The following is a 27,807-nucleotide window of genomic DNA, read 5'->3' as shown; positions in this document are numbered from 1 at the left end:
ACCTATTATTTGAAAAAACAATGGAATGGATAAAAAGATAGTTTTTTATTTATTTCCGTGCGTATTGTTTAATTCGTTCCGCGTCTATCAAAATTTGAATTCTAACGGTAAAATTTAATTCAAAGATTTTCTTTTGAGTAAGGCTAAAAGATGGATGCAGAATTCCGTGGTATCTATCGATTCTAAAGACATTTCACCGGTTTCTATCGCTTCTTGTCGTGCCCGTGCTATCGATCCACCAGAAAAGCTTTCGGATAAGCTGAAAAATAAAAAGTGGTGAGAAATATGTGAGAAGAAAATGTCGTGGTTGTTTTGCACATGTAATAAGGAAAGATACAGCATACATATGCAGAAGTTGTGAAATTCTTGTGTTTTTATACATATCAAAAAATATTGAAATAGGCAAAAATGTGTTAATAATAAAAATAAATATAAATAGGAATATAGTGTAGTTTATAAGTGTAATATTGAAAATAATAAAAATAAATATAAATAAGGATAAAGTGCAGTTTATAAGTGTAATTATAAAAATAATTATAAATAAGAATAAAGTGTAGTGTATAAGTGTAATTATAAAAAAAATATAAAAAAAAATATAATAAATAAAAATGTAGTGTAGTGTATAGGTGTAATTATGTGTTTGTGACAGTTGTATGTAGAAAATGGACGCCGAAAAATTTGGTGAGTGCTAATTATATTATATTATAAATGGGTATTTTGTATAAATCGTTTATACAAAAATATATAGAAGCATTTTAACCCACATATTATTAAATTATATGAAACTGGTTTGTAACTATTGCAACTATTTTCAATTTAAACGAAATATTAGCAACGAAAAAAACATATTTATTCGTTCGTGATTTCATTCCTCAGAGATTCTTTTAAGCGCAATAATATTTTTTTTTCAAATATTTTACTTAATGACAGCAATAAACTAATACAGTGATAATTTATACAAATTGTTTCTTCCCCCCCCCCCCCGTCCTAGTTTCTTAGTCTGTGAATCATTTCGGTTTTCTAAATGGTGAGGAAATATATTCGTAAGTTAATGAATGCTATTATTTGGAAGTTCTTTGATTACTGTGTTATCTAATTTATCTACATATACCGTAACGTTTTCACTTTTAAATTTTGTAATAATATACAGAATTTCAGGTGGAAAAAATTGTTAATTAATGTTCTGTTAATCGCGGACATTTCGATTTCTTTTGCTTGAATTGATTTTATATATACCTAGCCAAACTATTTTGACCTTGAAATTTATTTATGTTAAAGGAGTGTAACATAAAATAATATTTTTAGAAAAAAATTAATAATTAGAGTTCATACATATAAAAAAAAAACTCACGTAGTTTATTATATTTTTATAAACTTTTTCGTACTGTTTTGATCTGTGCTGATTTAATTAAATATTTTTAATTATCTCGTTTTACTGTGTGCTTTTTATGTTGTTTATTTCCATAAAAATCATTTATTGATTTGACATTTAACTAATAAATTATTTAAACTTCGTAATATATGTATTAATTTTAAATACTTATAATTATTTCTTGTCTAAAGTGACACAGTTTTTAATTAATCTGTCTAAAGCTAAAACAGTCATTTATAGTAAATGAAAATTAATAGTAAAATGATCGACGTTTACTACATAAATATATTACAGTTAGGTGTATATTATTTTCTAGCTTAATAATTTGTTAATACAATTTTCAGAAACTAGATCCCAGAAATAGTTATATTTTTAGTACATTTCTAAATAAAAATACATATTTATTTTAATTTGCTTATTAAAAAATCATATATTAACAATAGCACAAAACTTTTTAACGCACGACCAAAAAGTACATGTCATTTTATGATTTGCTGATTATAAGAATTTATGTTATTAAAAAAAAGTTATCTAGCATATGCTTACATTATTATATTTTAACTAAATATTTGTATAGCTCGTTGATACAAAATTCTAACCCTATATTCCAGAAATATTTGTTATATTTTAAGTAGGTTAGATTATATTTAAAAAGGAATAATTTTATCGCTTTGATTATCTTTTCACTGCATGACCAAAATAATACATGTCTTTTTATTTTTAAGAGAATGGTCATCAATTAAATATTTTATTTAGAATTAGAATACGAAGTTATAACAGAATTAATAAATATAATATTAAATTAAAATAATTTAAAATTTAAAAGCAGATATATTTTTTACTTGTAGTAATAAGTATGTATTAAAAAAATGTTTGTCATAATTTACATTTTTATTTTAATTATTATTGTGGTGCTTTTAAGATTATTAAGGATTACTTAAACAAGTTTAACTATGAAATAAAAATTTGTCATAATATCATTGTAAATATAAATTGCATAGATTGAAATATTTATATTTCTTAACATTTAGAGCTTTTAATAATTAGGAAATATTATGTTTATTGTACATTATCGGTACAGTTATCTAAAATAAGCCAACTCTATTTTTATACCAATATTATTATTAAACTAAATAATTTGTAGCTACAATGCTACAAAAGTACTTAATCCTTGAAATATTTGTTTCATTTTTAGTATAGTATGATGGTTAATTAAAAAAAATATAACTGTATTCACAGACAAAACAGTATCACTAAATTTCTCTACACAATTAGATTATAGTTTTGGTAAAAAAAAACTTTTTTTATTTGCAATTATTTTAGAATTATAAGATAATTGATATGCAAATAATTTAATTGAATCTATTTCATAGTAATTTTAAAGCTAATGTTTAATTTTTATTTTAAAATGCATTTTTATTTTAAATTCAGTATTTAAAAAATATTTTTAATAAATTCCGTGCTGTTTTTTACTTTCTAAGTGTTAATTTTAAGCACATATACTTTGGCCAGTTATTTTCATATTCACTAGCACTAGTTATTGTTGAATGTAACAGACTATTAAAAATACTTGAAATGCGCAAGAAACGAAAAATGCTTAACTTTTACTTTATACCATTTATTTTTAAGCATTCTTATATATTTACGAGACGTAGACAAACTTTGCCATTGCTTTCCAAAATTAATAAAATATTTATAAAATTTAAATAGTTACTCATTGACATTTCTTGTTATACATTTTTTAGACTATATTTATGGTAGAGTTTTTTTTTTTTAATAATTATATTATGGTCTTAAAGTGTAAAAATGTAGGAGTACACTAAAAAATATGTAATATTTCAGTCGAATAGTAAAGTACCTCCAAATCATATGAAAACCTTAATATCTTTAAAGTGTTTATGTATATACGTGCTGCATGTATTGTGTATAGTTATTCGGAAAACGGTGTCAAAATAAATTGTAGGGTAACATTCGTGCACAACAAATATTGTTGTGCATTATTGCAGCGCAGGCCAATGATGCTATGGGTCTCGTATTCATAAAGCGATGGAAGCATTCAGTCGCACGCCGACCGAACGGCGGTTCGGACGTGTCATAAGTTCTAGTGTGTATTTTTGTAAAGTTGGCTAACTTTTCGCGCACTTTACGAACTATCGCAATTTTCAGTGATTGTTGTTGTGGATTGAGTTTTTGTGCATAAGTGCGATCAATGTTGGATTTTAATTTATGGTACGGTGAATATTATTTAATATGCTTATTATTATATATTGAGAATGAACGAAGCTTAAAATTAATTGATTCTAAATTTTCTGCATGATTAGTGTGTAACGGAGGTTAAAGGGTGGTTAATTTAAACCACCCACTCGCATTCAAATAGTTTTTAATTATATTCATGGTGTATATAAGTGATAATCAGGTTAAAAAAATATAAAAAAAATACTAATTAATATTTACATGAGCAAGTGATTATGTTAACACTTTACATGCTCTATAATTAGTTGCTATGCTCCACAAGTTTATGTTTGAGTGCAACAATACCATAATTAATATATAAATAGCAATGTTTACGTTATGCTTGGTTAGCTAATTGAACATGATATTTGGCATAAGATTTCACTCAAATCTGATCTTCAAATAATTGGTAAATACTTTTTTTTTATTATTTGACACTTACTTACATACTTAAGTATTTAATATATATGTATTGTGCGAGTGGTGCACTTTAAAGTAGCTTGGATAAGTTGTATATATTTTTTCTTCATATTTTAGCTATATATCTGGAAGTATTTAATTTTTAAATAAATTTCATTTATTAAGATTCATTTTTTAAATACTAAGTGAAGTTGTTTTTTGAGCAAAATCAGGAATATGTATTTAACACAATCTTGTCGTGATAATTTGCACTTTTTTGTTAATAAATATGTAGCCGATATTACTATTACAAAAATTTGACATTATTTATTTGCTACTCGATTTTTTTTAGTAAAATCAATATTGATGATTTTATAAAAAACATAAATTTATAATTGAAATAAAATATTAGAAATATATTTGACATACTGTTTTATATTTGTAAGTATTCCTGTCCATAGAATTTTTTCTCTTTCAATTATTTAAGAATAAACCAATAACTGAAATTCACTTTCTTACTCTTATCATTTTGATAGTTTCAAGTCCCTTAATGTCAAGTTCTTATAGGGTTTTATTTAAAGAATACAATAAAATATATATTTCTGTCTAATTAATATAACATATATTTGTCAATATTTATTTTTAAGGATTATTATCATTTTGTATACAAATCCATCAATTAAATTTTATAAGATGCATTAAAAATAACATTAAAATATTTTCTTGGATTTTTTTATATAAATGTTTTAAAAACTGTGTTAAAATTATTCATTGATAGTAAATAAAATAATTGTTTGTATATATGTTTTAAAAACTGCGTTAATTATTCATTGAAATAATATTAATATTTTCTAGATTATTCCTTATTTATTTTTACATTAAATAAAATATATATCTGTCAAATTCATGAAACATTTATTTGCTTATAAAGCTATTTAATTTTTTTTATAATTTTGGTACACACATTTATAACTAATATAAAGCGTTTTATTTTTTTACTATAATAAAATATATGTCTGTCTAATTCATGTAACATATATTTGCTTATAATGCTGTCTAAAGATTTTTAGTATTTTTCTATATAAATTTCATGAAAGTAATCTAACCGTACCTGAAAATAATTTTATTTATTTTTTAATATAAATGTTTAAAGCACTGTGATTTATTTTTTCACATCTTTTTATTTAACAGTTGATCAATGCATACTTTATTTTTGAGAGGTCCACGAGCCTAGTTATTATAAAACATTTAGTTGTGTTGTTTACAATGCAAATAAAGTAATCAATTTTTAATGAAACGCTTTTATTACCAACTTGCCATTTTATCGATTTAAAATTTATTTTTAATAGGATGGTGGGAGTAGAATTATATTGATTGTTTGTATTCTATCTTCAGATTTAAAAAAAATCTATAAGTTTAATACATGGTTTTGATGTTGTTGAATAATTTTTATTTTTTATATAATTTTATTTAAATATTAAATAACTTTTGTAGCGTTTACAAACAATTTACAGTACAATTGTATTTCAAATCCACAAAAGCAACATAACGGCGCTTTACTGTGTGCTACCGTATTCATTATACATTCACGATTTTCGCAGTGCATTATACCAATTTACAAATCCATATAGAGCACGCTGGTTGGCGGCCGTTACGTAATTAAATGCACCGAACGCCCATCGAATACCAAATCAATATGGAACACAAGTGGTTTTGCCACAATAAATCGTGCAAACAACAACAAAAAAACTTTATTGATGTACCATTAGATTTTATCCAGCGTCTAAATTTGTCGTGTATCGATATCGCTTTATTATACTGTACGATATGAAGCGGACAAAGAGAGGCGTGGGCAGGGTCGTTACAGGTACTACTGTTAAAAATGGTATCGGCAGCCAACTATGTGCGACTAGTGCTAGAACAAAAGCTGATGGTATTTCATCCCGTAATACCTCATCTGACAGCAACCTCCCGTGGGCGCTCGGTGATTAATCTCTTCGGCCCGAGGAGAACGGATAGGAGGAAGGAGGATAATTGAAATCGAACTGAATCCGTGGGCCGTGCTTGGACATCCGTCCTTCTGTTGCATAAGTTCTGAGGCACTGGGGTGTCCAACTGGACCGTTAAAAGTTTGGGGATAAAACCTTTTCATTATTAAAAAAAATCGACATCCCTAATAATAAATTATTACAACTTGTGTTTTATATTAATGTATTGAATATGCATAGGCTGCTTTTAAATTCTAGAGTAGAGTAATTTATTAAAATTGTGTAGTTTTCATACTGATATTTATATATTATAAAATGCCTTTTAAGAAATTAGCTCCTACTACTATAATTCATTTTCTAAGTGAGTATTAATGTTTACGAACCAATTGCGTCGCTTCTTGAATACACATTCAAAATGTGTTTATGTATGAAAAAAAAATATGAGCTAATACTAATCACATTTATTTTTAGAGCACTTATTTTTTAAATAAACAAATATAAATTTGACTTATATGACTCTGCCTCTCCCCAAAAAATATTGTAGTATATTAATTTGTCATATATTAAAATGTTCAATTATTGATCTTTTTTTAAGTAGTTTAATGTCCTATCAACAATATTAAAAACTGTAAATTATAAATACAATGTTTTTTTAAGACTACGCAAACGGTGTTTCATACATTATTTTTCTCTTATTTATAAAAAAAAATTCAAGATTTTTTAAATGAAAAATTGATAGTAATAATTGTTATTTTTAAGTTTAATTATTTATTAAATAAATATAGTTTTTAAAACTTTGAATATATTTGTAATGGTTTACAGCACCATTAAGTCTAGCTAGACTTGTTTCCGATGCAAGAAGTTGACGCCGGGTAGGAATACTATTGCACGCGAATCACGTCGTAACTCTCCATATGACACGTGCTCGAATTGAATTTTGTATTATAATAGTTACTAAGAGTGTGGGACGACAGTTGGGAAAGTTTGAGAAGCGCTAGCTAGATCGAATCGACCGTAGGCATTTATTGTGTTCGCTAGGATTTTGATTGACGGCGTGACGAATTGCTAAAAAATGCCCAACAATACAACCCCGAATTTAGATTTATGCTTTTTAAATGGAGACGAACCCTTTAAATCTATACAAATTTGGTTAATTAAAAAAATAACGCCAGGAAATATTATACAATAATACAAATTCAGGTTTAATAGATGTTGTATGGACGTCGAAAGTGTAAAAAATACTTGATTGAATACAGGCGAAGGGATGCTTTGTTGTAATATGATATCTTAGGCTTAGGCCTCCCCTTTATTTCCAATATACGAAACCATTTACAACAAAAGGGGTAGTTTTTATTTGGTGCAATTTTAATGTAAAACAATATTTATAAGCAAAAATGTGTAATAAAGGTTTGCCGCTAGACCAAGCGTTGATATCACTTGATTGTTTCATACAAATTTCTGTTAATTTTAACAAATATAGGTTAAGTGTGATAATGTGGCTCTTTTATGAGTAGCATGAAAAATATTACGGGCTACTTTTGAATGCGCCATTCATTTATGTTTGTGTATCTTACCACAAAACAGCCGAATTCATTCATGACCTATGCCAAACATTCCATGGCGAGAAGTGACCAACATATCCGGTTTGGACGTGTGCTCTACATACAGGGCGGGCCGAAATCAAACACAGTTATTACTAGATTCTTTTTACAAAAAATATATGAAGCATTAGTTCCTCGGAGATAGTAGTAAAAAAATTGCAAATTAAGGACTGCGACTGCTGCTCGTGCAAATTCATCACGATAAGATGATTCCTCGTGCCTTGGGCGACTGTTTTCATTTGCCACTATAATCACCGAACGTACTGCCACTAAAATTTTATGTCCAAATGATTATGAATTATGCGTGTGCTCCGAAATAACGGGGAACGACCCGAGATGGAGATTGTGTGAAAGGAATAGTTTTTTTTTGTGTTCTGTAATTTCTCAATTTTTTTAAACTTGTACAGTTAAGCTGTGTCAAATGTTTAGCTGATTTTTATCGTCACGGCTCTTAAATCATCATGAGAAGTGATGATGAATTGAATTGATTTCGCCGAACAGGTGTTTTCAGAGGCATGAGAACAATGTTTGAATTAAAAAAAAAAAACAGTTTAGCCGCTATGTAACATTTTCTTAAGGCGTAGAAAATTTGCGGGTAATGATGATGCCATAATAAATCTTCGAGACACAGTTATAATTATTAGGATGTATGTTCCTAATTAAACGTATGATTGATTCATTACTATTTTAATAGTATTTATATGCACTATATATTTATATTATATAATATAAATACAGTATTTTCAATTTTGAATGAATTTGCTGTTTTTTGTACATTTATACACTATACAGTCGTTACGCAACTAACAACTCTTATCTCAAGCAGTTTCGCATATCCACTGAATAAAATCGTTTTTATTTCCCAAAAACTCATCAAATCGACGCAAAAGAATTGTGGGAATCGTCGAGTTCTTAAAGTAGTAATATCACGGCTCATAAATTTGTCTAAAATTAACATTTTACATAGGAATCGGATAATACAGAACGATTTTCGGAAGACTCAAATTACTATTTTATCAAAGAATAAATATAAATATAAAGCGATATGGACACTTCGCTATCTAAAAAGATTAAGATATCCATAAAAGTCGCATTATGATGCTTAATATTTTATTTAATATTTCAATAAAAAAAAGGCTCACGTATTTTTTTTTAGATTATAAAGTAATTGATACCGAAATTAATATTTCCAGTCCATAAATAATACTTACTCGCAATGGAGTGAGTATCTTAATTACTGCGTTGATTGGTTTCGCGAACACGTTCTTAATTTATCGGTTCTTTAATTATGTAAATTTATTTCGTGCGACGTTTTGGGTCAGGTGTGATAAAACTTTTTTTCATCGACACTCGAAATAAAAAGATCGATACCCGGAGCGTTTAGTGATTTATGATTTTTATCTTGAGAATGAATAAAAAAAACAGTTGCCCATCTATGAACAGTCTTTTACTAGTTTCATTAATCTTTTACTCGTATATTTTTTTGATACACGTTATATTTTATTGTATTAAAATCATATTGAACAATAACTGGTTATAATATTAGACTAGTGATTTATCTAAATGTTTTAATTAAAATATGTTTTGACATAGAAAATATTTTTTCATTAACTGTATGTTTTAAACCCTTAGATCAGATTGTAGTTTTTTTTAACAGGTTTTGATTGAACATCTGCTAAATTTATTATTATATATTATATAATATGAAACACTTTTTGCGAGCGTCTGGAGATGACCAGTTTTGAATGTGCACCTTTGCGAATGTTTCCGGTGTATGTACAGTAATTTAATTGGTGTATGTAGTGCATCTATTTATAGTTAAATTTATTAGAGTTTTTTCAACAAACCGGTAATACGCAATTAATAGTATGTATAATACTACAATATTTTTTATTGTTAAAGTATACAATTGTAACCACATCTGACAGACATCATTATTGACATTAATTTAACTATATATAACGCACGAAGTTAGTTGCGAGTGAAATGATAAATATGATAGTCATTGTTTTAAACTTGATAAAATTGATTATAATATTTTTTTTATAAATTTCTACATAAATATAAAAAAATATATTGATAGTAGACATATAAATAATAATATTCTAGATTTGCTTGAATTAATTTTATAAAATTTAAGTAATTATTATAATTCGACATAAAACTTATTAGTTGATATATTTAATTACATTATAATAGATACGTAAACACAGCTTGAAAAGCGGTTTTTAGAACATGGTAAATGAAGCACATTATCCAATATTTGCTTAGATAATATGAATATTAGTAGAACACAACAATTTATAAATAAAATGTAATATGCATTTAAAAGTAGCCCGGAAACGTATATTTAAACATGTTTATTGAGCTTGATAATCTCATATACTATTTTAATGCTTTTTGGTGTTGTCAATTTTCATTTATCCGGAATTAGATATTTAACAAAAAATCTCTGGCTTTCTCAATATGGTTAGTTACAAACTTATTTTAGGCTTCTCTTATTTTAAACAATTGCCTGAATATCAGAAACGTAGGATAACATTTTTTAAGGCTTCAATTAAAGTTGTCGATTTTGTGAATAAAATGTAATAATAATAATAATAATTAAACATTTATATGCCGCATTTTTAAGTAACCTATAAACGTATATTTTACTATTTTGATTAACTTTGTTCTTTTCTGGTGGTAATTTTGATTTAAAAAAATTTCCTTTTCATTTTCATTTTTCACACACTTATAATTTAATAACTTATTATTTAAGCTAGACTTGTTTTTTAACAATCGACTGAATGTCCATTGGTGTTTTACTACTCTTTGTATTTTTTCAATCTGCACTTATATAAGATGATGAAATAGTATGGCTTATATTAAATCACTTTATTCTTTGAATTTGACTTTCGCACATCTTCAAATTACTTAGCGTCTTAATTGCACAAAATTTAAAGCATATTAAAATGAATGTGTGTTTAATAGTAAACACACATTCACATTATAAAGTGATACATGTTTGTGAACAAAATTATTATAATATCAGACATTTGCAGTTTAGCTTTCAATAATTATGGATTCATGAGACGCTTTTTATATTTTGAAGGTGTTTTTTGCTGTCCAAATAATATGATTTAGAGCTATAACTACAAGAAAGTCACTGTTGTATTTAATATATAAAATATTAAGTTTAATATATTATAGAATAAATATTGAGTAAGCCTCGTCTTTCCGAATGAAAAGCATATTAGAATGTCGCATGTCTTTCGCATCTTCTAGTTCTTATCTGGCATCTCGGTCCACGTAATTATTGCGTCACACAAATGATTAAGTCACTCTTCAACTAGCCACCGTCGGTCACGCGACTGTCGTCCGATTTGAATGTGAACCTGCGGTCGTGACCGGCGCGTCGGTCATCAATTCTCATTAGGGGTCGTGCGTGACCGCCCAGTGGATCGGAAGAGTCATCTCTTTGAAGTCCGGCCTCTCTCTGTACTCCTATCGTGCATGACGAAAGTCCGGAAAAGACAATGGACACCGTTACCGCATTGATCCGGTCAATGGAGCTGCGATTGTCCGGTCCGTAGATCATCGGTCTTAATTATCTCAAGGTGGATCGAAGATCGTGATCCGCGCGTCTCGGTCTTCTTGACTTTTGAATCGAGCTCGGTACTTGCCTGTGTGCATTGTGGTTTTCGCCTCTAGCTCGTGCGAGTAAAATTTGCACTAAGAATGAGACGCACCAAAGCTCCAAAATTTCTCATTATTTTCCTAGGGCTCGGCCCTGCTTACAAAGATGCTTCTGCAGTCTTTGATTCCAGATTAAGCACATATTTGGTAGGTGTAGAATCACATATCAGTACTGTATATTTTTAATATAATAACACAAAATCCTGACAATTATTGCAACTCTAACGAAAATCGTTGTTGATAGTGGAGACAGATAGCGTTAGATCACGACCTTTACTAATGAGTATGATGTATGGATATCTTAATTTCTTAGTGTCGAGAATACTGCCAAATAAAGGTCATAATAGATCTTTCACGCTGGTAGATCAGCGATCGTGATCCACACGTCTTGACTATTGAATAGATTCCTTTTTGTGTCCATTGTGATTTTTTCCTTTCAACCCGACGCTCTCTCATACCATTAACTCTCTAACAAGTTCAAGGGTTAGCTGTTTTTCGACAATGACAATAAAAAAAATCGGAGATATCGACACTGCAGACCATACTTGTGCTAATGCACATTTAATACGCACTCGACCTTAAAGGAAACCCGTAATTAGTTTCGTATTTCCACCTGCGGTTTCTCCTTCACACTCGGCGAGCTTCGAACAGAACCGTTGCATAAAATAATGTGGCAAATAATGCTTCAATGATCGCCAAAAAAATGCGTTAAAAATAAACCTATATGCATTTATTTAGACTTAATAGAGCTTCAAGGTTAAAAACTTGAATGAAGGTTGCAATAGACTCACAGCAGGTGTAAATTAATTACAAGTCAGTACGTGGACATAAATTGCATGATGTTGGGCAATAAATGGCAAATGAATAATTCAATTCGATATATGAAGCAGGTGGCGCATTTAAAAATAGCCCCATGTTCGTGTTTCGTATACATATAATATTAATAATGGCAATAAATTGAATCAACTTTGGGCTAGAATAAAAATCTAATCTCGGTCAAAATTGTATCTGGTCATAATTATATTATTTAGGGTCAGGATAAATAAGAAATGTTAGAGTAAAAATAGCATACGGTCAGAATAAAAATATAGGACGATAAGAATTAAAATATAAAACGATCAAAATTAAACAATAATAATTTTCAAGGCCAGGATAAACATCAAATTGTTATTTTAAGTCGATAATAATTATTAAAATATTGGACTTCTATGTGATCTTAAAAAAACATTTATAAATATAAATAAGCAATATTTTTTTATTTTAGATATATTTTATAAAATATTTTGCTTGCACCAAAATTAAAAAACAGTAACATTGATAACTAACATAAGTAACACCCCATAAATAACTCTCAACGAATCAATTTAATTGTATGTAGGACGCGAAAATATCTAGAGTGACGAACGAAACGGGATAACGACAGAGCGGCGACTGAGAGAACGCTTTGTCATTTGACAGTGTTGCAAACCCAATCACACAAGTTGCTTCTAAAACACCTTGATAATGATCATATATTATTATGCTGACTATATGTCAACATAAAACTGATCTTGAGATTACAATACAGATTCTTCATAAATGCTGACCAATGAACTGTAGTAAATACTGATTGAAAAAAATGATTTTGACTATTTGTCAAAATATTTTTTACCATTCTGACATTCTAATATTTATTTTGGCCGCTTATATTCTAATTTTTTTAATATAAATTCTGACCACAACCGTATTAAATTTCTGACCTGAAAAATACAAATAATCACATATTACCATTGTTTGAAAAAGGATCGCACACATCTATTGTATATATAGATTGTGATATTATAATATTATATTGTATACAAAGTATAAGCATCCGATTCCAATGACCGAGCAGAAACAATGATTGAAATGAATTCGCGGCATGTCAATTAATTGCAGATAGTCTTAAAGGTTGCTTGTAACGTGTATAGACAACTCAAGAAATTCTTATCACGTCACGGATTCCTCTCCGCGTGGTATTTATTCATCTTTCTTTGATAGGGATCTTTGACGGCGGTTGAGATTGCGTTCTCATGCCCAGCATCTTTTGATACACGCTAATAAATTAAAAATAAGTAATGAATAACCATGCGAGCGATTAATTAATTTTTAATAATAAAGTATATGAGATATTCAGAACTATTAGAATTTTATTCATATAGTAGGGATGTTCTTAATTAAGACAATGGTAGAAATCTTTGTATGAAAAAGTGTCTAAAACTTAAGCTTACATTGTCATAAAATTATTTAATATGTGTTACTGTATTTTTTATATTTTTGTGTAAGACGTTCTAGATTTCACTGCTTCGCACAGTATTAATATATTTCAATTTGTTGCAAGCAGTTTCGTTTATGAATGCATTCTGCATTCGCATCTCGTACATAATTGCCTACTAGACTAGGAGTGCAAGTTCTTCCGCGCGTATCGTTCCGATTTCCACGAATCATTACGAAGACAAATTGGTCGTTGCATTCGCAATTATTTACCATATGTGGGACGTATAAAAACTTAGTATGTACCATCAACGCGTACCACAAGAACCACTTTCGCACGAGACTAGGGTGGTGTGATGCGTTCGCAAAATCATTTTCGATCAAGTCTATATCTAAAATATTTCACAATTCATCGACTATTTCAATTGAACCCAGATTTGTCCAAATATATACATAGCGAGAAGTGTGCAATAGACACCGGTTCTGGTTCGGCCAGGAGGCGTTTCGCCTCTTGATTAAGACAAATGTCCAACGGTTTCCTTATCGCAATTAATTTGTAAATAAATAAATCAACGTGGCCAAAGACTGGTTCTAGATCAGTGCTCACCCTGAGTAATCGGAATGTGGCGTGATGATGTCCACTTTTTTTACACCTTTCGTATGAACTGTATATGCTATTTTTAGTCCGTACGACTGTACACGTAACAGATTAAATTGACCCGGCAAGGTTATCATTGGGTCGTCGGGTTAGGTGTCTAATTAAATTTAAGGAACGGAAAAAAATAATAAAAAATAGGGAAATGGCACATACGTGAGGTTGCGAAGGTGAAGTCTTGGGAAAGAAGCGTTGTCGCAACAAAACGGCGTATGATTGATGAAGAAAGTGTTAGAAACTGTTGTCTACGCGTATACAATTTCAATGGCGTGGAATCTGATTCTAAGTTTTTTTTTTTATAAAATTCAAAAGTCTTGTTTTCATCTCAATTATAATACCATCATGCTAAATATAATAACCCTGAAAGCATCCTTTGGGATTGAGTTGAATTTTTGCGTTTTTAACATGCAAATTGCTCCGTTAGAAAAATGCTCAACAGTCAAATTGTTTTCCGAGAAAGAGGCAATTTGCTACAAAATATCAAATTAGATTTGCGCAAAGTTGAACGCTCGGCGCAGCTTTCAATGTATGCTAAAGTCGTCTAAAACTCATACAAAACACTAATTAACAACCTTCGGATTCCGTTCCCTAATTAATTAACTGAAAATCGCGTCTTGTTAATAACAATGCACGCACTTCTCACAGCGTGTTGCACTTTTATATCATTATATGCTAATACAGCGCACGAACCGGTACTGTTCAACTCTTAAAGAAACTTTTCCCTTGCTTATGAATTCCGAAGAAAAATCAGAGAAAATATGGGAAAATCAACGCCGAACAAGCGAAACGCTTTCACGCGCTCGAGGCGACATCTCGTATATTATTATTATTATTATTAATCAATTTTAAATACCACATAAACGCGTAAACCACACCCACAATATCTGATTGGTCAATTTAAAATTTTAAAATAGGCGTGAACTCAAAATACGCTTTGAATAAAATTTTATGGTATAAATATAATTTTGACTGGTTTAGCCATAAATGTGTGCTTTATGGGCAAAGTTTTTTAACGCATTCATAATACATATGAATCTTCTTACAATAAACTTTTTAATTTGAAACAACAGGTTCATTTTAATGACAGAATAAATTCTGAAATAATCTCGTTAAGTTGGTCAAGGCTCACGAATAAGCACATCACTCCAGTCCCACACAATAATACTATTCTTGTATCTATCAATAGCGATTTTAGATTACTAGAGCGTCAATCACAATAATATATATTTGTTAGATTATATGCTACAAAAAATAAAAATTATATATAATTATATTATTGCTTATTTTTGTTGTAGTAAAAATATTTTTAAAGAATAACTAACTGTAAATATACTTTATAAAATGTTTTTGCCACAAATATTTATTTATTAAAATGTTCAATACATTTTTTCAACACAAAAATGTATTTTTATATCTTTTCGCTTGATTTTCAATATAAAATTACAATAATATAATGTTATAATAATATTTGTTGCTATACATATATGTATTATCACAAAACGAAAAAAAATCTTAATGGCTTTAAAATATGTAAGTAAATTTATAAAAAAAAATATAAGATCATATCAATCATTCAATTTTTTAATAAATATGCTATACATAATATTTAATGATACATATACAATATAACATATCACAATAAAAATAATATGTACCATAAAATTAACTTTAAAAAATTCTGCATGACCTTTACTTATAAAAAAATGCAACCACACTGTAAAAAATGCCCTGTAAAAGAGGCTTTAAAAACGATGAATGTCCTTAAATTTCCTTAAAAAAATATAAATATTCTTGTATATGATCTTTTACTGGAAAAATTATCTTTGAAACATTATGGATAACCTTTTGCATCAATAAATATGTTACAGATATTTGACGAAACATTTAATATATAATATAACATTTTAAAATAAGCATTTTTTGTCTCATATTTTCATGTGCTATGTCACTTACTATTTATTAAAAATAGATACATAATAAGCTTACTAGGGAATTTAGTACATCTGATTTTTAAAGTTGCTTATCATAATTATTCTACTCTAATCATTATTCTATATTGATAATAAATATATTATATATTATAATATATTATTTTAATAAATACATTATAAAATATTTCTGTTTTCAAAGATTTTAAATTACGATATGATTTTTATTTTCAATAGATTTGTTTCATAAAAATAAAACTAAAACTACGCTAGAAAAATTAGTTAGTAGAATTAATTTACATTCCGTAAATTATTACAACAAACAATACACATATTTTATTTGTGACTTTCATAAAAAAACTAATGACAGTTTTGAAATCTCCGTATTTTTATGATGTTAGTGTCTAGTTGTTGAATATTTTTAAGGAATATTGGGATATAAAACAAGCGCGTTCGGTGAGATATCTCTTTCGCTCGCTCGCGTGCTAAGCGACGAGAGTGACTGAGAGATAAGAGTGTGCGTTACATGCGTTCCGCACGCCCACTTACTCTCACTCTCTCTCGTGACTTAACACGCGAGCGAGTGAAATGGAATGTATCTCACCGTACGCGCCTGATATAAAGTATATATACGAAAATGTTAAAATATTTTTAGCAAAAAATACAAAATAAAAATTCTATTAATATTTATATTGTATTATAAAAAAATATTGTCAAGTTTGTTTAATAAATTTGGTTAATAATAAATATTCAAAAAATATAAGTATTGAAAAATAATGATTTTTTTTATAAATATTTACTATATTGACATTTTTTACATATAAAGCAAGTTTGTGGCAAAAATCTTGTTGTACATGTTATTTGACTTTATTTATATTTCTTTGTATATGCCTATACATTTTAAATACTTTTGCATGTCTGTGTGTCCATGAATATTTTGAGAAGACTCTCTATATACAATATAACAATATTTCAAATGTCAGATTGAATTAACCGGTTGATTATATTGCGTTATAAAACTCATTATATTCAGAGTAATGCGATAGAGCTACTTTTAATTGCCCCACCCTCGTTTATAGTCGATTTCTAGAATATAAATCATATTTTTTTTAATAATGGTTGTCAAAAAATAATATATAAACACGTCAAATAATCTGACAGCTTCAACAAGCACGTCAGATTCGATCCAATTTGTCTTGAAAGGAAAGCTCTCTGGTGAGAAAAAAATCGACTAGGGCTCTTTTCCGGTTTCGATACGCGGTTACTACCGGTGCTGTGAGTTATTCGGCGCTTACGGTAACACGATGAAGTGGTTCACGGCAATTTCGAAAAGCAATTTGCCATCGGCCTAAGGCGGTTTACGCGGATCCTCTGCAAAAAAACGCAAACGATTTTCGTTCACGCCGAGCAGAACTGTGTGGACCTCTTAATTTCGAATCGAATCCGGCCCTGGAGGCGGCGGGCGTTTCGGTGGCAGATTTCACACGTTTTTCGAAAATTTTTACCAATTCGTAAATATTGAAAATAAAAAATACGTTAAATGTCAATTTATTTTATAAATTAAAAACCATTATTATTTAAAAATTCATTACCAATGTTCATTTAACTGCTACTTTGGAATGCATTATCTGGTATTGTAAGTACAATATTACTTTTACTGGTAAATTATTTACGATCTAATTTTATAGTATTCAACTTTATCGTATTAAAGGGTAGCGCAACTAATTTTAACCCAAGTGTAGGTATAAAATATTTTAATGTTACAAGTTTTAGTTATTTAATGCACGTTTTGTCTGGAAAGGGTTAAACTATTCAGCGCCGTTTCACACGGGTAAAATAATTGAAATCCTTTTATAAATTAGTAGTGACGCCTTTTTAAAGTCGCTATTATTTTACATTTAATTTAGTTCAATAATAATAATAAAGTTTTAATTGTAAAATAAGCAATTTAATCATTTCTCCTCAATCGCAATTAAAAGTCAGTTGTACACTTTGCTCTCATTTTTATTTCATGTGACATAAAACTTGAAGTTTAATGATGTCTTGCGAGGTTTTATTATCGGTCGAACTTTTACGACCCCTGTGTATCCAAGTGGGAACGCAGAACGGTGCGACTGACAAAGATGTGAATAGAATACACCATGAAATAATAACTGCACTTCGTGTGTCTGTATTGGTAGGGTTAAAAAAACTATATTGTATTCAAATGCGGGTCGTAAAGTTTATTTGATTAGACAAATGTGTGCCTAGCGCACATGAGAATGCCAGCATGTGGCAGACAGTAAACATTTGTGAGGAACGCCAAATGTTTGGGTTCAACGCTGATTTAGGAAACGGTCTATTGTTTTTGATTTAAGCCGCTCGTTCATTCCAAATATAGATAAAAATTAATCGTGTGTGCATGTGAATAAGATGATGTCATTTATTTCAGTCACAATGACGTATCACGACGGAAAAAAATTGCGATGATGGATCGGCGTCGAAATTAAAACATGCGTTTCGAATGCCAAAGGACTAAAAAGTGCAACATATTCGCCAAGGATACTTTTCGCGTGTGATCAGTGAAAGGCTTTTGTGTTTTTTATTGTGCAAGATGAAATACTTTTCTTCCAGTGTTGGCGGAAGGGAAACGTACACACTGATAACAGCGAGAAAACGATACATGAAGAAACTGCTGTATGTATTATTATTTTTTTTTTATTTTAATTTCAGTATCCAATATATTTGGTAATCTTGAAATAAATGCTATTTTTTAAAGTAATTCTCTCATCTCTTGGCATTTTTTTTTATTCCATTAGCATAAAATTTTGTAGGCTTGTTGTGTTTTAGAACTATTCAATTTTTATTGTGTGCAAGTGCAAACATCTTTATACTTCCTCGCGCAAAAGATCCATCTGATAACAATTGCTTGGTCAAGCTTTCGTAATTCACAATTCCATAATTCAACTAGTGAAAAATTTTTCATTGTAAATTTTGTGCTAAAAATATTTTAAGGCTATCAAGTGACTGACATAAATTATATGGTATTTGAAATAATCACTGATATAGTTACTAATATAAATTAGGATGCTACTTTTAAATGCACGAAATTACGATAGAAGTTTACCGTTTTATAAAAATGAAAATTTAACCCTTTATATTATAATATTTTTGACTAACATCAAGCTAAAAAACCATTTGCCTTAAATTTAATATATATTTTTTTGTAATATTTTTCAATTCAATTTAAAATATTTGTATTTTAATATAATGTTATTACTGAACTATAATTGTATAACTGTATTAAAAATATTAGATAGCAGGTGTTTGTAATCATTACTTCTAAATTATAGAGCTACTTTTACTGCCGAGTTATGCATTAAATTACAATTAAAAGATGAACATATTTTTTCTAATAAATATGGTTTATGTTACATTTTTATAAATGTTTATTTGAGTATTTAAAATTTGAAAAATATGAAAAAAAAAAATTCAAAGACCATAAATCGCTATTAATAATATATTTTACAAATTATTGTTATACTTATATTTTACATATTTTTAAAAATTTTATTTAAAATATGTTAATCCAACTTTAAACATTTATTAATTACCATTGAATTGTTTTTATTAAAATCTGCTTTGAAAAATGCGTAAATCATCAGGTTTTTGTAAACATTACTTATATAAATTATTGGGCTATTTTTAAATGCCCCGTTATGTATAAAATTATAATTGAAAGATTACCATATATTTCAAATAAAAATATAATATATATTTTTTTATAAACGATTTTTAAGTAATAACTAATAAAAACATAATATATTTTTATATTTATTGTTATACTCATATTTTCTATTTTATGACGTCATAAACGTCTCGACTTATAACCCAAAGACCGAGGGTTCGAGTCATGGCAACAGACTAATTTTTATTTATTAAAATGCAGTAATATTAAAAATCGGCCCTAACTGCAAAATTACGTTTATTGATTATAAATCATAATACACATATTATATTATAATTAATTATATAGATGACATTGATTCTTAAAATGAAAAGTCTGGTAGTTTTAATACTTACTTGTAGGTATTCATTGTGTCTGATTGACTTATCCGGTTGATACAGATTTACCCCATTGTAACGCATTGGGCTTACGCTAAAAAAATTAAGTCATGTGACTTTTAAATGACTAGTAATGCACCAATAAAAATTTAACTTTTTCATTAATATATTTTTGGCTAACATCAATGAAAAAAATACGGGAAAATACAAAAATATGAATTAAAAAAAAACTGTAAATTATTAATATTATTTTTTATAATCTTACTTATATTTTTTTATATAATTTTAGCTTTAATTAATAAAATTATAAATAAACCGCGATTAATGTATTGTTGTATGTTAAAAAAACAAACTGTTTAAAATTTACGTAAAAAATTGTGTTGTAACTCAAATCAAATTATATAGCTATTTTTTAATGCCCAATAATTCACAATATTACGATAGAAACCAAACGATTTTTTTTAAATAAAAATCATTGAATTATCTCTTTTTGACACAAGTAAAATCATTTGCCCCAAAAAATATTAGATTTTCATATAAATAAGTATACCTAAATCTTTCATATGTATTATTCATAAAAACGTAATTGTTATTTTAAAAAACGTATATATTATTAAAATTGCAACGAACTGCAATTATGTTTTTTGGTTTTAGAAAAACTAAATGTTTTAAATTTACTTTAAAAAATATCCCGCTTTTAATTCATCCACTACTTTTAAAAACTGAACTTTTGAAAATGATCACTAATAAATTCTTAAACGCCCAGTGATAGGTTTAACCTTATTTTAAAAATTAAAAATAATTTATTTGAACTTTTTTGCTTAAAATTAAGCAGTAAAAAAAGGCAAATAAAATTTACTTTAATATTAATATATTTTTCTATTCATTATAATACTCATAGTTTCTATATTTATTAGTAATAAAATATAATAATACATATTTTAATTAAAAATGTATTATTTTTATGTATTGCGATATTATTATTATATATATTTTATAAAAACAAACTCAAAAATCCACTCTATTATAACGAATATAATAATATTGTTATTAAAAAAAAAAACACGCAGACAATAAGTTATATATGTATATAGATTTTTATACATAATTTTATTTAGACAGCTATGAATATTAAAAAATATAGTAATTAAATGTAACCTAGGTCTTAACTAGTAATACTATTTGTATTATTTTATGTGTTACAAACAAATATCTGTTATTATTATATAAATTTGTATATGTGAAGTTTACAATTTAATTTTTAATAATTGCTAAAAATAGTTTCCTAAACTTTTTTATTTCAATAAATTAAAAATATGTATCTGTTTAATTCGCGTATCGTTGATATGATTAAACTATCATATATGTTGTCTAGTTTAAGTTATGTGAAAATTTTCTATATATATATACATATAGTATATATTGATATGATCTTCTATATTATAAATCATATAAATTACACAAAGACCGGTAAATAACATATTTTTTTTAATTTTAAACATATATTATTCTACAAACGTTATATGGACACTTTTTCTATATAAAAAATATAAAAATTAATATATTTTTATTGTAGATTATTTTAACTTTATTTAAAAATTGATATATTTAACTTTAGGGGTAGTTTATTTGTTTGTAACTATGACATTTTTTAAATACTGTCATTTATGTTACTATTACATTCAATGTATCATTTATGTATTTTAATATTTCAACTTACTATTTATTGGTTTAGGAACATTTGCTTATGTTTTTGCTTGTATTAAAGATTCAATAGAGCGTAATACTTTAATTTATGCTAAAATGCAAAATATGTTTAAGACACAGTAATTACGTTAACGCTGAAAACGTAATACGATTGTGAATTATACGGTGCAAAGTGGTCACGCCCTTTAAAATAATCAACGATTATAATTATCTTCTCTCTATCGGATCGACATAATGTGTACCGATTTTAATGCTTGCACAATTGACTCGTTGTCTACCTGCGAGTAAAATATCCTTTTATGTTTAGTTAACTATTATATATAGCGGTGCATTATGCAACATTTTCGCAACTGCGTTCACGGTCGCGTGATTGCGCATTCGCGTCAGACTAGAAGATTAACTGTAACGTAAACGTAATAATGATTTCGATAAGAAATTGCAATATAACAAGGATTGCGAGCCAGCCTAGTGGCCGAGAGATAATGACGGACAAGGCGTGATTATGGTGGCTGCGGTTCGATTCCGGATATCGGATCCTGTGTAGCGAAACCTGATATTGGATATAAATTAATAAAATAAATATTGAATAACTCGAAATCAAGTAACTGACCCTTGAATAATAATTAACTAACAGTTACATTTATTATCAATATTAAATTAACTATAGAATTCCATAAAAATAATTACTTCTAGAGCTTATATTTTTTTTTTAATAAATCAAATATTAACATGCCAAAAATTTACGGTGAAATATTTTGTTAAAATATTAAACACAAACGATTTTTAATCAGTGTAATTTTATTTATATAAATCACATTGATTTTATAAATGATTGCTTAAATTATTTTTTAATGTATCATTAAAAATCTAATGGCATTAAAAACATTCCCATAATTATTAACGATCTATGATCTATGACACTTACAAACGCAAACAAATTAGTCGCTAGAAAGTTGTATTTGATGCAATTTTTAATTAAAAAAATATAATTATCTATGTATTAAATTTGTCTGACTGCGCCACGATTATGTGTAATTAATGATACAATAAACGCCAAATGATAAACGAGTAAAAATCAATTATTTATTATTATCTATATAATACTTCAGAGCTGGCGAACATTTTTCTTTTGCGGCAATTTCGCATCATCGAATGCCTCTATTAACTCGTCGTGACCTATCGAGACGGGCCCATTATTAGTGTATAAGTAATAGATCTCAGGAGCAGATTGAGAATAATTGGTTGAAGTGGAAAGGCGCAAAAATGCGACAGATGGCGGAAAATGCGAACGATTTAAAGGCACTGACGCCGCGGGAACTTTATTAGTGGACTACGGCTATAAAAGGTGCTAAACGGTCAGCTCAGATCAGGCATATTATGTACAAGTGCGTGCATTTAGTCATGAAAGGAACTTCTGTAAATAAATCGACTCGCATTGCTTACTTTATAAATTCAACGACGTTAGACTTTCGAGACATTCCTATAACGTTTGGCTATTCTCAGACTGACTCCCTAAATAACGCTTCGGTATTCGTAGCTATCTGAGACATTCAATCACATTAAATGTACTCAAAATAACAGCTATTTTATCGGTTCGATACCAGAGCCCTTGTCTTCGTTGTCTCCATTAATATCCACCACGCAGAAGCGGATATAATGAGATGGTGCCTCTGTGCGATAAAGGCGATGCAGCTAGGATTATATTTCAACAACAAGTTGAAATTAATGGGATCTAACACAATTACGTTGTTGCAGCGACGTGAGATCGCAGATTATCCACCGTTTCCTGGAAGGATGTTCACAATCAAACCGGATAAACATTGAATGTGTTATTATGACTGTGGAATTTATATAGCCGAAATCGGATTGAACGCATTGAAGAGCACAATTGGCGAAGACCGAAGAGGCTTTATTCAGAGCTTCAGAGTATGAACATGCTTTCAAAACGAAATGAAATGGACATCGCCAAGACGCTTTTGTTGGTCAGTGGCGATAAAAGGTGATTCAAGCCTCAATATGAAATCCTTATATAAACGTATATGATACTTTAAAAAACATCAATCATTTCTAAAGGTGTATCCTTTAAAATTTCTAATTAATTGTCTGGAAAGTGAACGCATCCATCATGCTAGCAAATTGGGCGTTAGTTGAAATGTAGTGAGAAAAAATGGCGATTGTGCTATTAATCACATTAACAGATATATTCAGAAGCAGCGGAAGAAAGGAAAGAATCAGTTCAACATCAGCACGCAATAGTTGATTCAATCAAATGTGAATAATGATACACGTCAAATAGATAGTAGCTGTTTTTAAATTAAGATCAATTAAATATTGTTTTTAGATAATCAATATTTATTATTTTTTTTTAATAAAGAAATTTCATCAATTTTTACAAATTACTTTAACTCGATTATTATGTTTTTTTATGATGCAGTGCATTTTATTCATTTAAAGCTGATTTTTCGGTTTATAGTATAATAAATATATTATAGTAATTAAATTAATGCAAAATATATATAATTTTTTTAATTTGATTTTTGGAAAATAACTGATGTGTTATATTATATTTTAATTACAAACAGTTGTTTAATCTTTTCATCTTTGAGTGGGGTACATCTGAACCCCAAAAAAATTGTTGAATATCATAAAAATATGGTAATATATTAGACGCGGAAAAATAGTGTTGTATTAAATTTTACTTTCATGGGGTCACTTTATACCCCGTTCCGGTCGTCAATCCCAATTTAGTTGTTTCGGTACTCGAACGTTAACAATGCAATTATCTAAAATCCCTGGACTAATTGTTATTTATTAGTTTTATTAATTAGCTATTTACTATAGATAAAAAAATTAACTATTTTTTTTATTAAACCTTTGTAGATATTTGGATTAAAAAAAATCAATGGTTACTAACATATACTTTGAAGAACATATAAAATGTGCATTTCATTGTATCGTTCTAAAATTAGTTTAGGGACATATTGCTTAGTTCTAGTTATAGTTGTAATTAGTTTATTAAACTATTGTATTTTTTCAATATACTTGTATAATTTAAATAATAATATTTAATTATCAATAGCGAAAATTTGTGGCAAATCCAGTTTTTAAAGTTCAGTGTAAAGAATAACAAGCAAAATCTTTAAGTACATTTTTCTTTCTTAGCTTTAATAAATAAATAGCTCTATGCTATTTAAGCTTAAAAAATGCTATTTAATCTTTACAGAGTAGTATTTTATATGAAATGTTTTGCTATTAAATATTTATATATATGTCATTTTAACTACTTTTAAAAAAAAATTCCCACAAAATGTGAATCTTTTAATTTATAATTAGTTAAGGAGAAAAATGATTTGATAAATATAAGTGGACTTATTTATGTTCATGGATAACTATTGTCCGTTTGTAACATATGCTTAAAAATATTAATATTTTATTGTCAGTAGCAATATTATTTTTTAATAATCAAAATTGACCTTTAAATAAAAATGCTTCATTAGACCAACAATCATTGTAATTTTGTTTTAAATCATTAAGATATGTGTAGCAATTTTTATTTTAATTTGCAATGTAAATTACAAAAACCCTTTCTTAGCTAATAAATAAAAAAATGGTTTTGCTATTTAACTTATATATACTTTTAATATTTAAGATTTAGTAAAACATAAGCATTAAAAAAATCCAGACCACTGCAAAATTTTAAAATGTATGTTTTATAATTATTGTATTACTCTAAAGAAAACTCTTAATTATTGATCTTTTACTACCGTTAAAAAATCTCTATGATATGGAAATATATGTTAGGTTTAATTTGTATGTCAATTTTTTAAGCAATGGAATAACATATTTCGATAATGTTCATCATTTATGCATTGCTAAAAATCCACGGAGGTTGTATGTAGTTTAAACTCATTAAATTTCGACGTCTAAGAAATTTAACCGTCGATCAGAAACAAAAGGACCAATGAGCCCCCCGCAGTTAAAACCAAATCAACGCGCTTTAATTTACCGAACTAGTACATTAGCTAAAGCGAAATGTTAATATTGCAAATCACCGATGTCTGAGGTCTCAGACCCCAGATCGATTAATTGACAGTACGTGTTATTCAAATTGAGGTCCGGGGCCCCTTCCGATTGCCCTGGGCCACTCTTTTGTCTAACGTTACGTTGCGTAATGGAATTCGTTTAATTAAGCTCAGATACACTTTGCATTGTCTTGCCGTGCGTGCTGTAAAAAATGTTTTTCTAAATTAGATGTTCTTTGCAATACATATTTATGTTGCAAAACAGTCATTAATAATACAATATGAACCACATATGTATGTTAGATAAATAATTAACATTTACATATATGCCAAACTCGTTCCACTTTTCGTTGATTATCTAAGCGGCCTTCCAACACCTGGGTAATTATTATAAAACATAATTACTGGCGCAAAAAATATATACTTTTTTTAGCATGATATGCAGATTAGTCCCTTTTTAATGGTGTGTGTATATGATAATTTAGATCCTTTGAACCTTTTAGATGGCATGATGAGTTAAAACGTTAAGTGTATACTATAATACTTCCAAGTTGCAATAAAAAAAATTAGATTTTATAGTCCAAGCAACTGTATTGATTTATAATTTAGAATAAAATTTTTAAGTGTTTAACAAGTACCGGTATACGCCGGTAGCCAATACATAAATATTCATTCAGCTCGAATTTCTCACTTGATTAACGATCTCGTTTATAATGTATTATATACGTCACCGAGCACGAAACTATTATATAAATCAGAGATCTTGTGACCTAAAATTTATTAAATTTAAATATGCTATCAGTGATTCAATACAAACAGGAGATGAGTCAATGTTTAGCGATATGTCCAAACCGCATAGAGGTGAATGTCCACTCTAGATGACGCGACGACATAAAGTATAAAACGTGCTCTCTTGGGTCAGTATGTAAATACCATTACTTAAACGATAATATTAGCTTAACGTTTGATTAACGTGATGACGTAATTAAACATAACAGAGAACCTATCATAAATATATCCTGGTTATAAGACCCTTCTTGGAAGGAATGTTATTCATTCGCAAAATTTACATCGAAAATTAGTTTTATATATTTTAGTTAAATTTCTGAATATTTCGTAACATTTTGTTCTCAACAAAATTTGGTTTTATTTTTGGGGAAAATAACAACTAGTTTCACAGTCAATATATTTTAAATTAAATCATTTAGCAGATGTTAAAAACATTTCCGCCGGGAAAAATGATCTGAGAAATGAAATTTTATGACTCCGTGTATTTTTTTAAAAATGGCGAATCCACATTTGTGTTTATTATTTAATACACTCATCAGCATATAATATATGTTCCAATTTTTGTAATCGCCACATTAATGTAATTTATGAAGAGGACTAAAATTAGATCCTTGCAGTACTCTAGATATATTTTTTTCTCAAGAAAAGCAATAGCAAATTTCTAATGAGTTAATAAAGTTAGGCTTATAAAAAAATTATTGTTTTTATAAATACTTGAAAATATTACATATTACCTTGCTAAAAGTGAGACTCATTAACTGCCATATTAATAACATTTTCGCCTAAAGACGACCTTAACACCAATCCTACCCAACTCGAGCATTGTTCAGACGCTCTTTCACCAATTAATTAGGATTACCCTGAGAAATGAGTCGGATTATCCCATTTTGTAGCATCTTAACCTGCGTCATTAATCCGCGACGATTTATCGAATCGCTTTCTTCTTCTCCAATGCTCCTGTCACTCATCATACATTGTGGGTGTAAGATAAAAAATATTTTCGAATACTTCTCAAGATCGAACGATTACATCTGATTTATAAAGGTGAACCATATTTTTTTGCTATGCTTAAATTTAATTATAGCCCTTTGTATCGATTAAGGATAATTTTATAAAGCAACATTTAATATTATATAGTCGATATAGTATAGATAAAATTT

At 28.1% G+C, this 27,807-nt stretch overlaps 1 protein-coding gene across 7 annotated transcripts in view; it reads left to right on the top strand.

Annotated features, from left to right (window-relative positions):
• RapGAP1 (Rap GTPase activating protein 1) overlaps positions 1-27,807 on the top strand; it is a 390,544-nt gene that overhangs the window by 174,255 nt on the left and 188,482 nt on the right. For 2 of the 7 annotated variants that reach the window (XM_088205700.1, XM_088205673.1), the window contains exons 1-2: positions 3,431-3,601; positions 18,517-18,761. The exons of the other annotated variants lie outside the window; for them this stretch is intronic. In XM_088205700.1, the coding sequence (XP_088061826.1) occupies positions 18,679-18,761 (83 nt within the window). In that variant the 5' untranslated portion in view covers positions 3,431-3,601; positions 18,517-18,678. Of the gene's footprint in view, positions 1-3,430; positions 3,602-18,516; positions 18,762-27,807 lie in introns of those variants that run through there. 7 annotated transcript variants of the gene reach the window in all.

This window comes from Plectrocnemia conspersa, unplaced genomic scaffold (assembly GCF_051122295.1).
Source record: "Plectrocnemia conspersa isolate PC_06_02 unplaced genomic scaffold, ASM5112229v1 ptg000001l, whole genome shotgun sequence".
Classification (NCBI taxonomy): domain Eukaryota; kingdom Metazoa; phylum Arthropoda; class Insecta; order Trichoptera; family Polycentropodidae; genus Plectrocnemia; species Plectrocnemia conspersa.
The sequence above is the reverse complement of the archived record's forward strand: the minus strand, read 5'-3'. Positions and strand labels throughout refer to the sequence as shown.